The sequence below is a fragment of the Callithrix jacchus genome, chromosome 15 (assembly GCF_049354715.1).
Source record: "Callithrix jacchus isolate 240 chromosome 15, calJac240_pri, whole genome shotgun sequence".
Lineage (NCBI taxonomy): Eukaryota > Metazoa > Chordata > Mammalia > Primates > Cebidae > Callithrix > Callithrix jacchus.
In genome coordinates, this window is record NC_133516.1 from 18,878,218 (window position 1) to 18,891,990 (window position 13,773).

At 43.1% G+C, this 13,773-nt stretch overlaps 1 protein-coding gene across 1 annotated transcript in view; it reads right to left on the reverse strand.

Annotated features, from left to right (window-relative positions):
• Positions 1 to 9,457: 9,457 nt before the first annotated feature.
• P3H2 (prolyl 3-hydroxylase 2) overlaps positions 9,458 to 13,773 on the reverse strand; it is a 179,539-nt gene continuing 175,223 nt past the window's right edge. The window contains exon 15 of the mRNA XM_002758186.6: positions 9,458 to 10,767. Coding sequence (XP_002758232.1) covers positions 10,675 to 10,767 — 93 coding nt within the window. The 3' untranslated portion in view covers positions 9,458 to 10,674. The remainder of the gene's footprint in view (positions 10,768 to 13,773) is intronic.

A 13,773-nucleotide genomic window follows, 5' to 3' on the forward strand; every position in this document is an offset into this window, starting at 1 on the left:
AAGGAGTGTTAAAACAAACAACTCAGTGTTACCTGCCACCTCAGTTAATTTACCCGTAGAAGAGCTATTAAAAGTAATTTATATGTTTTCAGGTAAAGAAAAAGATGATAAGCAAGAAATCAATAAACTGAGTAGGAAATACATTTATATGAAAACATTCCAGCTAAGTGTTAAGTTGCTACTTGGAAGTTCTTGTGTGCCGTAAGGTCAAGTTCCCTGTGAAAGCACTTTGCCTGCTTACATCACCAACATCATTATTTTCTTAGGTGCAACATCTCAGGGTCATAATTTTTACCTTTTCTTTTTGGTGCCTCTGACAGCCTCCAAGTTCTGCTTTGTTTTTCCTTCAGGATGTCTCTGTTTAATCCTTTCCTCTCGAGTCCCCACTGCTGCAAGCCTGCCTCAGGCTTCTCACATGCGCTTTGGGTGGACTAAGGAAGGCAATCAGTACAATTGGATACCCCTGGGTGCAGGCAATGACAGGGTGTTGTCTTTAGAGGTCTACAGCTGATATAAAACCAATTCAAAATTAGTGTGCTTTGTATTATTCTATGTCCCAGTAACTAGAGACAATGACAAAGATAAAATAATCTCCTTCCCACTGGGGCAGACTACTCCCAAACGCACTCCCAACCAAGCCTTGATGTGTGTAACATTTCCTTTGTTGGTATCCCTGACACTTGACCTTTTCTCCTCCCATGCTTCCCATATGGACTTTGCTAAACTAACGACTACAACCTATAACCACCTGTGTCTAGCTGCCCCGACTTCAGAATCCTCCCTGAAGTTTATAGGATCAAGCCCCAATTCCCCAGGTTAGCTTGGCGTCAAGCCCTCAGTATCCTGTAGGTAGCCTAACAGCTGTGCTTTTTTTTTTTTTACTCTGCATCCCAAGCCCTCTTTTCCCGGGGAGTCTGTGTTACAAAATTTGCTGTTTCCTGCTGTACTAGCAGGGAGGAAAACCAGTTTTGGATCCCAGCACTGCCACGGTGTGAGCTTAAGCAAGTCACTTTCCCTCTAAGAGCCTTGATTTTCTCATTAGTAAAATTAGGATAGTAATACCTATAGAGCTGAAGTCACAGGGTTACAGTGAGGGCAAAATGACATCACGCTTGTGAGAGCAGCTAACCAACCGGTGAACCACGAGGACTATTATAAGCAGTAGAAGTAATACTCGTCAGAGTAGTGGTTGTCAACAATTAGTATTGGTGTTCCTGGCAATGCAAGACTTACTGTTTTCTTAATGTTGTGTATTTCATCTCTTACATATTGTATCTTTACCTTTCCATATTATGCTCATCATTTAAGTAACAACTCTAGACTAACGTCTTCCCGAATACTTGCTGGGTCGCAGCAGCCTACTGAACTGAACTCTGCTGTCCTCAAAAACCTCCAAAGCACGCACTTTTTGCATTCAGGCAGGAACCGCAGGTATCGTTTTATATCATATTCCCACCTGGACTGTAAGCGCAACACCTCATGTTTGTTTAGCATTCCTTTAAATGCTGAGAACATGGTAAATGTTAAATCAAGACTTGCTAGGATGAATGAATGAATGAATGCATAGAGGCATCTTTTTAATTTTGTAACCCCTCCCAGCAAAATATGCTAATAGTGCCCTCTGCTGCTCACTAACGATTCCGTGTTTTTTACATGGTTGAAAAGCAGTAAAAGGAAATAGATAAAAATTGTGTCTTTCAAAGTAGCACAAACAAAGTAGCTGTAATGTCACAGTGCAGATAGAAAGCGAGGCTGTCAGAAGGACAACTGAGGTGGCTGCAGAAAAGATGGGCCTCTCTTTTCCAGACTGCTGATTGACCACCAGCTTGGAGTTAAAAACTCTCAATTTTGTAGTTTTGTAACAAGTTTCTCTTCTCCTGTGCCCCTGCCCTAGCAATAAGTGTGTTATTTATGATCAAAGACTATTTCTAAATGTAACTATATGAAAATTAACTTCAAAAGTTCTGAGGTTGATCAAGAAATAATGCATTTGAAAAAAAGTTATGAGGGCAGGTAAAGTATTGCCAGAGAATTCACAGTTCTATTCATTTTCCTTCATTGTAGGTGTTGTGATATAGCCACAAGTCATTGTCTTTTAATGATCACCTGCTTTGTGTTTGGCTCTTTCCTTTCATAATCTCAATTAAACCAATCTTTCCTTCCCAATCTCTCTCCCCTTCCTTCTTTCCCTTCCCTCCTTCCCTCACTCCTTCCTTCCTTCCTTTCTCTTCTCTCCTTCCTTTCTTTCCTTCCTTTGCTTTCTCCCTCCTTCTCTCCTTCCCTCCTTCCTTTCTCTTCTCTCCTTCATTCCTTTCCTTTTTCCCTCCCTCCCTCCTTCCTTCCTTCTTTCCTCTCTTTCTCTTCTCTCCTTCCTTTCCTTCCTTCCTTGAATCCCTTTGCTTTCTCCCTCCCTCCCTCCTTCCTTTCCTCCCTTCACTTTTTCCCTCCCTCCCTTCTTCCTTCCCTCTTTCCTTCCTTACTCCTTCCTTCCTTCCTTCCTTCCTTCCTTCCTTCCTTCCTTCCTTCCTTCCTTCCTTCCTAATCTCCATATGTTTGCCAGCCTGGTCTCAAACTCCTGTCCTCAAATGATTCTCCAGCCTTGGTCTCCTAAAAGTGCTCACATTACAGGCGTGAGTCATCCTGACTGGCCAATTAAATCTCTTGATAATTTATTAAATAGATATTATCAGCCTTTTCTTTACAGATGAAGACACTGAAAATATGTGCATTAAAGGCTAGTAAAAGGCAGAAAGGGCTGCAAGTCCATGTAACACAAAGTCTGCACTCTTCTCTACGGCTCCATATGTTCCCAGGGTGGTCTTCTAAACTAGGACTCAGAGGGCCTGGTTTGGAGTCCATACTTCTACCACTAACGTTTCAGTAAAGTTAGGTAATTCACATCCCTCTCTGGGGCTCCATTTCTGCAACTCTAAAAAAGGACACAAGGCCAGATGCTTTCTAAGGCCCCTGCCAACTTGGAGGCAGTTATTTACAGTGTCCTTCATTTGCTAAGCTATAAATACAAAGCACAATTGTGGCTGTGATTCTTCCTTAGGGTCCCTACCATGGACTTGATCTTCCCTGTTTAACGTGCTCTGATGAGTTAAACCTTGACCTCAAGATCAACAATGAAAAGCCCTCTGTGCTGAGCTTCATAGTCATTCAAATTTCATTCCATTTAACTTGTAAATCCTTCTACATATGAATGACATGTTTTGACCACAGAGTTCAAGGCATGGTAACATATTTTATGCTGATTCTGAAGGTAGGGCAGTTTTAAGTTTTGGCATGCCAATTTGTCACATTTGACATTTTTGACAATCAGCCTTTAGCTGGTAAGTGGCTTGGTGGGCATTGTGTCCCGGGTTGATTGGCATGCCCTGATGGCTCACAATCCCCAGGGACAGCCATCTCCATGGGGTGCCTAGCCTTTGAAGTGGTTCATTCAGTCTTCAAAGCTAACTTCCTGGTACACGGAGCAACATCTGATGTACCTTTATTACCCTTAGAGACAAAAAAAAAAATCACTCAGAAGCCAAATGTCTGGAAGGAAAAATCTGTATGCTGTGCTTAGCCCTGAGGCCTGGAAGTTCAGGGAAGGCTGAAAGTGCTCCCTCTGAGGAAACTAGGGCGTGTTTGAACAGAGCTTTAATCACGTCTGACCGACTCAGAGCAGTGGCAGCAGCCATCTTGCTGAAGGTGTCGCCTCTTCCTGGATTTCCACTGGAGGGTGGAGGAGTGGGTGTTAGAAAGATATCTAGTGTTAGATAAGTTTCTAATAGTTCCTCCTGTTTCCTAGTTATTCAAAACATCAAAACTGCAAAATATTCTTACAGAGTTCAGCAACTTTTCTTTTTTAACTTGAGGAACTTATGTCTACTGACTTTGAGTTCTGTCAAATTATTTGTCTATTTTGGTGGGTCTTCTCCCCCCACATGAGAACACTAGTCACATCTATTGGGATGTTGTGAAAAGCTTAGTGAACCCAAAGCTAAACGATTAAGGAAAGCAGACTACTCTCCAGAAATCTTCACTCTGCCTAGGCAAGGGAACTTGAGCAATACTCCCATGCCTGTTCTTCCCTTAATACTAAGTAGCTAAAGGTGGAATCAATGGTAAATTAAAACCACTGAGAATCCAGCTATCCTAAATGATGTTGTTACACCTTTATCTTGGATGCCGAAGGGGTGAAAACCTCCAAGTAGTCTTTATGTTAGCTTCAAAGAAATATAATTCTGGCTCATATTACCTTGTGAAAAAAAAACGTGTCCTGAAATTCTGAACTTTAAATATCATAAAAATTCTAGCATCTATGCAGTAAATGTTGCTAAACACTGGACTATCATAAGAGACCAGAATATTACTCCAGTGACCAGAAGCCTTGAAGTCAGCTTCTGAGCCTCAGGGACTCTATAATTTATTCTAAATTTAAGTAGTCTGGTTGCCTAAGACCTTCAAAGGCATTTGCAAAGTTTAACAGACCAAGAAACAGGTACAGAGAACAGAATGAGGGTGCTTGGATACTCGTTGCTCTATGTCCTATTTGACCCTTTGGTTTTAAATGAGGTAAATTGGCCCAATTAAGTCCTGTTGGAGGTGGTTTGCTTTCAATGATTCCTTCTGTTCCTTGTTTGACATTGGAAAAGATGTCATTAGTAAAGCATTACGTGGCTTTCTGGCTTTATTAAAAGACTGAACGAGTTTACCAAAGGCTAAGCTTTTCGGACAACATACCTGTGTGCTGGAATACTGCCATCATTCCCATTTCTGGTATGAAAGTGTGATCATTTGAGTGAAGTACATTGGTTCCAGGTCATGCAGGGTAGAAAGTTCCATGGACTCATGGGCAGAGGGGTATACTGCTGGTAGAGCTGGCTGACTTTCATCTGAACGATGAATTCACTTCAGCTGTTTCTGAGAGTAGCCACTCCTTTGCTTTTCAGAAGGAAGCTCAGTCCTTCAGGGCTTCACACTACCCACTTGAATCACACCCCCCTTGCAAGGGGATACAATAAAACTTACTCTTTAACTGGTATTTATTCGGATTTTCACAGCACTCATTAAACTGCTTTCCCAAGCTTATCTCATTCCACTCCACCCCAAAACACCAACTTTATGAACTCTCATTTTCTCTGAGGGCTCAATCTTTTAGATCCCAAGAAAGCATTCAGTTCAAATGCAACACTTTCCAGTTGAGGACAGTGTGATGCCATGTGAGGCCATGTGTGTTGATGGCAGATCAGGCATGCCAGACTCAGCTTACCTGTCACTTTCTCTCCAGCTTTTCCCTACCAGCAACCACGCCTTTCCTGCTTGCATGGTCTTTCCTCCTTCCTCTATCACAACCCTCTGCCATAACATTCACCTGACTTTAAGGGGATCATTTGTTTACATCTGTATTATCCAAGGTGAATTCCTTAAAAGAGTGGATAAAATTTTATTCATCTTTAAATATCTCCCTAAGCCTACTGCCAAAAACTCTCTGAGAAATAAATAACCAGGGCTTTCGAACGTCACCTTCTCTGGGCCTGTTTTTCCCATTTACACAATGAAGATGGTATTGATGTGTCTCTCAAGATAATTATGTAGTTACATAGGATTGCTACGTGCCTCAAGACCATTAAAAAGCTTTATAAAGGTAACCATGATTACAACCTTTGAAACAATGGAATATACAATTAACGAGGAGAAAGAGACGAGACATATCGGGTAATTCTTATTGTCCATTCCCTATTTCCACCTCCACCCACCACCAGGAGTAACTCAGATGTGAAAACATAAACTTAGAATAAGAAAGGAGGGTTTACCTTGGGTCTGGATAAGATTATCAGGACCGATGCCGTCACACTGCCACCATGCGGGAAGATACCTAAGTCTGTTGAGAGGGGCCCAAGCCAAGATTCCATATAAATAGGTAACACCCAAATTACTGTTGAAATAGAGACTCAAATGAAGAAGGCACTTGGCCTTATCTATTCAAACTTGATTCGCCCTTCAAAAGCAGAAGGTATCAGATCATGAGAAGAGGGATTGTTAAGGCAGAAAGACAGTCAAACTCTGGTCTATCCTGGGTCTCCTCTGTGGCCATTCTACCACAAAAAAAAAAGGCATAGCATGTCTTCTTTACCTTTTCTTCCCTCTTCTCCTAAATGTACCATATAAAATAACTAGAAAAGGTGTGTCATATGTGGACTAAACGGAGCATTCATTTAGATTCTCCTCCCCAGCAACGTGTCGGGAAAAGAAAATGATAGGAACATCTTGTTTGGTCATTTTTATTGCAGGCCCTTAACAAGATTTTTGAAGCCAGAGGTGACTCATTAACCCAAGTTTTCACAGCTGAGGCTATCTATTGTAGAGTGAAACAGAATCAATAGTCGGATTGTTCCCAACTTGACTTTGCCTAGCCTCAGAGGTCAGCAGTGGGCACTGAAAACACTGAATTATAAGGAGGAAGCGGTAAGGGGGAAACTCTGACAGAATGAGTCTGCAGCCTCACCCAGCAGTGAGCTCAATGAGTGGTTGATGTTACTTGTTTTGATGTGTTTGAAGAAATCAACCAGGTCTGGGGAAAAAAAAAAAGTCTATATGTCTCCTGCTAGAAACATCAAATTATCTGGGAGTAGAGGATTTGTGGGTGTGCACTTAGAACTATGTGAGGACGTCACTTCACTGCAGAGGCCTCTTGACAGAAGGCAGAGAGGGCTTGTAACATAAACTTGTGGTCTGGTCTGGAGCTTTTGCCAATGGCTCCTGTTTCCGTAAAGAGTTCTGGATGTGAGAACAGGTCAGCATTTTCCCACTTCTCCCGTACCACTGTCAGTCAGCTCAGAATGTTGAAGGCTTTGGAATAAGGAACTGGTGAGGTAGCCCCATTACCTCCTTTCTTGACATCAGTGAGGGAGCCATTCCCTGTGGCTCTGTTAGGTGAAATAATTCAGCATCTGTACTGCAATTAGAATTCATAGGTATAAGTCATTAAATAGTACTGACTCAACCCATGACTTCTCCTCAGCTGAAGAAGTGCCAAAAATGTTATGAGGTTAATGATGAAGAGTGCATTGAAACTGAGATTTCCTTGTCAAACAACGTCCATTCAGGGCTGCGAAGAAAGCACCTTACACATCCACAGTATCACTCTGTTCTGTGTCAGTTTTTTCTAAAGAAGAAATTTAAGTCCAAGATTCTTGTTGCCTTTGAGGGAGAGAAAAATGATGCCTGACTAGAATCTTCTTCCCTTTTGTGAGCTTCATAAAAGCCATTCAAGGCTCAGGGTGTGTTTTTAAAAATAGGGCTGAATCAAATTGAATAATACAACCCGTATTCAACATATCGCAGAAGAGAGAAGAGGAAATATGCCACCATACATCCCTCAGCCGGAAAATAAAAGAGGAGAAAAACTTTTCTTGATTTTGCAAAATCAAACATTTAAATTCACATTAATTTATTATTTTATATTTAACATGCCTAGGAGCATGGCGGGGGCAGCAAAAACCCTGGTGCTCTTTTCTCCCTTCTGACCCAAATGACTGCTTCTGGCTCAGACCTGGACACTCTGAGCCGAGTGACCCCAGGTGATGACCTCACTCCACTGCTTTTCATGTTCTCATCTGCAAAATGGACAAAAAACCCAGAATACCTCCTGGGTTTCCCAGTGTGCGAACATGTTTTGTGTTATAAGCATTCGAAACAATAATATAGGTGAAAATAAAAGCTTTGTTAGCAGCAAGGTTTTCATACGAGGGAAGGATAACCACCAAGACCGGTGGTAATTCCTCAAATAACACAGATGAGAAGTACTATTCATTCACATTGGACTGTTCAGCCTAGGCTGACTCGAGCACATTGAGCACTTTGCGAGTATTAGGAAAGACACCCTTTCTGGAAAGAAACAGCCCTGCACGTCCATACATTGGTAAGCAAGTACCATCTCTGGGTACACAGAATAAGGGATCCCTTCCTCCAGGTGGACAAAGCCCTGTGCCAGGGTTCCAGCCCCCATGTACACTCCCACAGGCATTCTTGCATAACCAAGTTCAACAGTCCTGGATTTAGCTCTGGCTCTGTTCCTCAAATTCTATAATCATGGGATCATCTTGACCACCTCTAAGCCTCAATTTCTTCCCAAAAAGAATGACGAAATTGAATTGGTATTTCTACGTCCTCCTTCAGCTGTAAAAGCAACCAAAATCCTGATGGGCTCTTTCTTCCATCCTTCTACACAGGGATTATTTACCGTACAAACTGCAATTTCTAAGCTTAACTTTTTTTTTTAAGTCATCCGATGACACTCCCTAAATATTTGAATGAAATTATGTATGTGGAGCAGATTAAAAAGTAAACGCTTTAGTATATACATGATGTTTCAGGTGTAAAGCAACATGGTTAACCTGCAAAACAGGAATGACTACCCATCTATTGAGGCCTTCACCCACTTTCCGTGGCATGAATATAAGAATCAGTGATGAAGTCCCTGCTTCTCCCCTAGTGCCCATTGCACCCAGGAAGTGGGAACTTAAAGGAGCCACAGATTGTTTCTTTGTTGATACCTTGTTGCCAGAAAACAGAAATCAGATCCTCACCCAGATCCTCCAATCAGCAAATCTGAGTGCCAATAAGCTCTTCACAGTGGGAAGACAAACAAATACCTTTACAAAGCTCAAGAACTTTTAGTCCTAAATTTGGGTTTAAGGTTTTAAAAATGAGGTACATACCTAAAAATCCCTTTAACGACTCTCAAAATGTCAGCAGAAATAAATTTGGCTGTACTGGTGACAATTTTGAAGATTAGTTTTGGTTTCTCTCTTTCTTTTTTGTTTTCTTTGCTTTGTATTTTGAGCAGGACGGATTATCTGTTACAACCCATCATGTCATTTTTCAGAGAAGGAAAGTAAAGTCCAGAAAGGGAAAGAGAGTAGCTCCATGTCACACAGCAGAGCATATTGATATGGCCAGGGGTATAATCCAATGCTCTTTCTACTGTCCCATGATTAAGATGCAACCAGAATGTTCAGTGAAAAAACAGATGTCACATACATCACTAACTCAAAGTTTCAATTTCAAAGGATGAATGTTCTTACCACTAACCAAGACTGTCAACGGCAGAAAGTAAATCTTCCCTCCACCACTGCCCAGCATTAAGACAGGTGACCTCCCACAGGTTAATGGCAAAGGCTCCCCTAGGTTAGAAGAACCTCAGCCCCCATGAGCTATGTTGTTGTAGTGTCTTCCTGAGAACTGGAACCCAGAACAAGCATTCTCTGGATCAATGCCACATTTTGTCACCATCTCTGTTCTTCAAGAGCGATACCCCCGCTATTCCTGAGGCCACTGCACCAGCCACATAAGTCATGTCCCAGCGTTGCCCCTAGGTGGTCCCAAAAACCCCTGTGTAATTATAAAACTATTCTGTGAAGATAATCCAAACATTTGGGAGAAGAAAAATAGATGCCACATATTAAAATAGGCTCCCTTTATTAAACAAATCAGACACAGGCATGAATCTGTGTGCCGGATAGCAGCAATGAGGAGGGGCCCCCAAATATATGCAGATGACAATTAAAACCAATCAGAAGTTTATTTTTCCTACCTAAGTACAAAACACCTCTTTCATCAGTGGACCCCACTCCCAGGCAACCTGGCAATGGTGTGTGGATCCAGGTAGTATTCAAGATTTCCTTCCAAAGTCACTGAGGTGAAAAGCCATTCTACTTCAACCTCTACGTGACCTTCTAAAATGGACAGTTTATAGGGTAGTCCTTTGTGGAGTACTGTGGAGGGTCAATCCAAGCTTCCAGTGTAAGTTTAGTGTCTGGTGAAAACACAAGAGCCAAAAATTCCACAAGGCCCTGGAAAGACTGGAGGCCTCTCTGTCTCATACAGTGATTACTGTATCATCCATGAAATCTTCTCCTGGACCCTAGGTGACTATTACTCCAGAGATACCTGAGGCAGCACAGACTCTACCACAGGCTCCTCAGACCCAAAGCAGAGCTCACTTGGGAGAGTCAGAGCTCATGGCCATTAGCTTCTAAGCGGATGTGGCCGAAAGGCACAGAGCAAGAAACGCCTTCAGAGACTAAGCACATGTTAATTTTAGAACCGGAGCACACGTGACAGTTGTGTCAGTTTCACCAACAAGTTTATTCTCTCTGACCTTTTGGGTTTGCAGCAAATTGTGTGTGTGTGTGTGTGCGTGTGTGTGTGCGTGCGCGTGCATGTGTGTGCGTGTGTGTGTGCGTGCGCGCGCGTGTGTGTTTGGGGAGGAGGTGAACTAGGCTTTGATGGATAAAATGATGAAAAACCAGGAAAGAGAGCTGGGCGTGGTGACATGTGCCTGTGGTCCCAGCTCTTTGGGAGGCTTGGAGGATTCCTTGAGCCCAAGAGTTTGATTGAAGACGCAGGGTACTATGATCACACCTGTGAACAGCCACTGCCCTCCATCCTAGACAACATGGTAAACCATGTGTCTGAGAGAGAGAGAGAGAAAACCCCAAAACAAGAAAGATAGATCGATAGATTGAGCGATGCAAGACAAGCATCCTTAGGAACAGAAGCGAGATCTGATGACTCATATTAACCTGTTAATTTATACCACGGCTCTGTACAAAAATAAAAGGTTCTCATAAGATTAACAATTTAAATAAATATTTGATAGAACATTCTTTCTCATTTTTATAGCTCATCTTTAGGGTTGATATTCAGTTCATGCTTTCCTTGCTGTTCTTCATCCAGGATTGCAATCACTTCATCAGCCTGTATTCGCTCCTGCAAAAAAGGCAATTTACACATTTCTGTTAGAAGCATAATAATCAGTCTCATCAGCAGATGCTTCCCAAACACTTCCTAACTCCATCTGTACATGGGTTGATGCTAAATCCAGTTAAGCAGTGAACGTCTCTTCAGCCCCACACTGATGCCTTCTCCTAACATTCCTAGGTCCAAAGCAATTACTTCCTAAGACTGCTCTCCTGCAAAGAACTACTGTATGTTCAACTGCTTCCTGCCCTTTCTATTTCATGGCCCCACAGACATCTCCAACTCAGTTCAGTGTTCAAGCTGAAGTCACCGTTTTCTCGCCAAGAACCTGCTCTGCTCTTCACCTAGGCTCTCTCTCAGTAGAGACCAACACTGCTCACTTATTTGCCATAAAAGCCTGACCATGGTTTCTTGCATGTGATAAATCACTTATTCTGTTCTCTCTGCTATCTCTGCTCTTTCTCCTCAATACATGATTGTTGCCGTAGTTTAGGTCAGGATTTCTCAATTTTGGCCTGATTGACATTTTTAAACTAGATAATTCATCGTTGGCAGGGTGGGAGGGTGAGGCTGCCCTGTGCACTGCTGGATGCTCAGTGACATCCTTGGCCTCTCTACCTACTACAGGGAGTCAACAATAATCACCCCCATCAAGCCCCAGATATTGCCAGAGTCCATTAAAGGGCAAAATTGCTGCTTTTTTTTGAGACGGAGTCTCACTGTTGCCAGGCTGGAGTGCAGTGGAGTGATCTTGGCTCACTGCAGTCTCTGCCTCCCAGGTTCAAGAAATTCTCCTGCCTGAGCCTCCCGAGTATCTGCGACTACAGGCCTGCACCACCACATCCAGCTAATTTTCGTACTTTTTGTAGAGATGGGGGTTCACCATGTTGACAGGATGGTCTCGATCTCTTAACCTTGTGATCTGCCTGCCTTGGCCTTCCAAAGTGCTGGAATTACAGGCATGAGCCACCACACCCAGGCGGTTTTTTTTTTTTGAGACGAAGTTTCACTCTTGCTGCCCAGGCTGCAGTGCAGTGGCGTGATCTCGGCCCAACCCTCACCTCCCAGGTTCAGGTGATTCTCCTGCCTCAGCCTCCTGCGTAGCTGAGATTCCAAGCACCTGCCACCACGCCTGGCTAATTTTTTTGCATTTTTAGTAGAGATGGGGTTTCACCATGTTAACCAGGCTTGTTCTTGAACTCCCAACCTCCAGTGATCCACTTGCCTCGGCCTCCCAAAGTGCTGGGATTACAGGCGTGAGCCACTGTGCCGGACCAATTGCTCCCTCTTGAGAGCCACTGTTGTAAGCCCTCGTCATCTGTTAATTACTGCTGCAGCCTCTGAATTGCTCTCCCGGATTCACTACTCACCCTCACATGCTTCTGATGAATCCTACTGGCTTAAATCTGAGTGTATCTCCTTCCTCCTCACAACCCTTTAATGGGTCCCTACTGCTTGAAGTTTCAGGTCTAATTTTCTTGCTGTGCTTACAAGGACCTGCCTTATACCTTTCTTTCTTCTTATTCATACCTTTCTCTCTTCTTCAGGCTTATTTTGCCTTCTCTCCTCACCTTATAGTCCAACTTCTTAACTTACCTCAAGTTCCCTGAATGTAACGCTTTGAAAACAATTCCCTAATCTGATTCTGAAATAAGTGTTTCTCTGGATGTCCCCAGTAGCATGTACATTTTCTTTAATTCCTCATATTAATCCGTCAGCAGGGCCAGCTGGTCTACCTCCAAACTGTATCTCAAACCTTCCACATCTTTTCACCTTCTCTGTTACTACCCCAGCCTAAGCCTACATGTTAGCTAATCTTCCATATCCTGTAACTCCCCAGGATTGGAGGAGGTGTGTGTGTGTGTGTTGGAGTAGGGGGATCACAATGACTTCCCACCAGTTACAATAAAATTCACGTTTCCTGGCTGGACACAGTGGCTCACGCCTGTAATCCCAGCGCTTTGGGAGGTCAAGACAGGAGGATCACACGGTCAGGAGTTTGAGACCAGCCTGGCCATCATGGTGAAACCCCCCTTGCTACTAAAAATACAAAAATTAGCTGGGCATGGTGGCGTGTGCCTATAGTCCCAGCTACCCGGAAGGCTGAGGGAGGAGAATCGCTTGAACCCAGGATGTGGAGGCTGCAGTGAGCCAAGATCACCTTACTGCACTCCAACCTGGGCAACAGAGCGAGTCTGAAAAAAAAATTCATGTTTCCTAATCAGCCTGTGGAATCTGGCTCCTGATTCCTCCGTGTCCTCCTATCACGCTACTCTCCCTCTTGTCTGCCATATTCCAGATGCTCCAGCTTTCATTGTTTCTTGGCGAAGACTGCAAATATCTTGCCATCTCTGGGCCTTTGCAGCTTGTCCTCTGCCTGGAATACTCTCTTCCAGACGTTTACCTAGGTGGATGTCTCACTTTTCAGGTTTCAGCTCTCATGCCACTTGTTTGGAGAAGGCTCACACTTTGCCACTCCTACCCCTTCACTCTGAAATCAGTTATCTTGGTCCATTTTCCACATGTCATCAGTCACTATCTAAGTCTCTCGATTATTTAATTTGGGGGTGGGGGACTGTTTCTTTCCACTAGAATGTAAGCTCCAGAAGAGCAGGGCATCTTATCTTCTTGATCACTGCCGTGTTTTCAGTGCTCTGAAAAGCCACTGACATTTGGTAAGAGTTCTGTTTTCTTTGACGAGTAAATATATAAAGGATGAAGGCTTTCTCCATCTAAAATGGCTCTCTCTAAAGAAATCTTACTGATCTTTTAAAGCTTTTTCCAAATGTCATCTCAAAGAAGCCTTTTCAGAGGATTGCTTTTATATCCCTCAAACCATGCATTTGCTTATAAGGATTCTTAACAAGCCACATTTGCCTTGTGGTTTAATTAGTTGGGCCCTTGTATTACCTCTCCAATGTGACTTCAAGCTCCTTGAAAATAGGAATCATATCTTATTAGTGTGCATTCCCCATAGGCAGTCTTTAACACAGTGCCTGGGCACAGTAAGTTAAA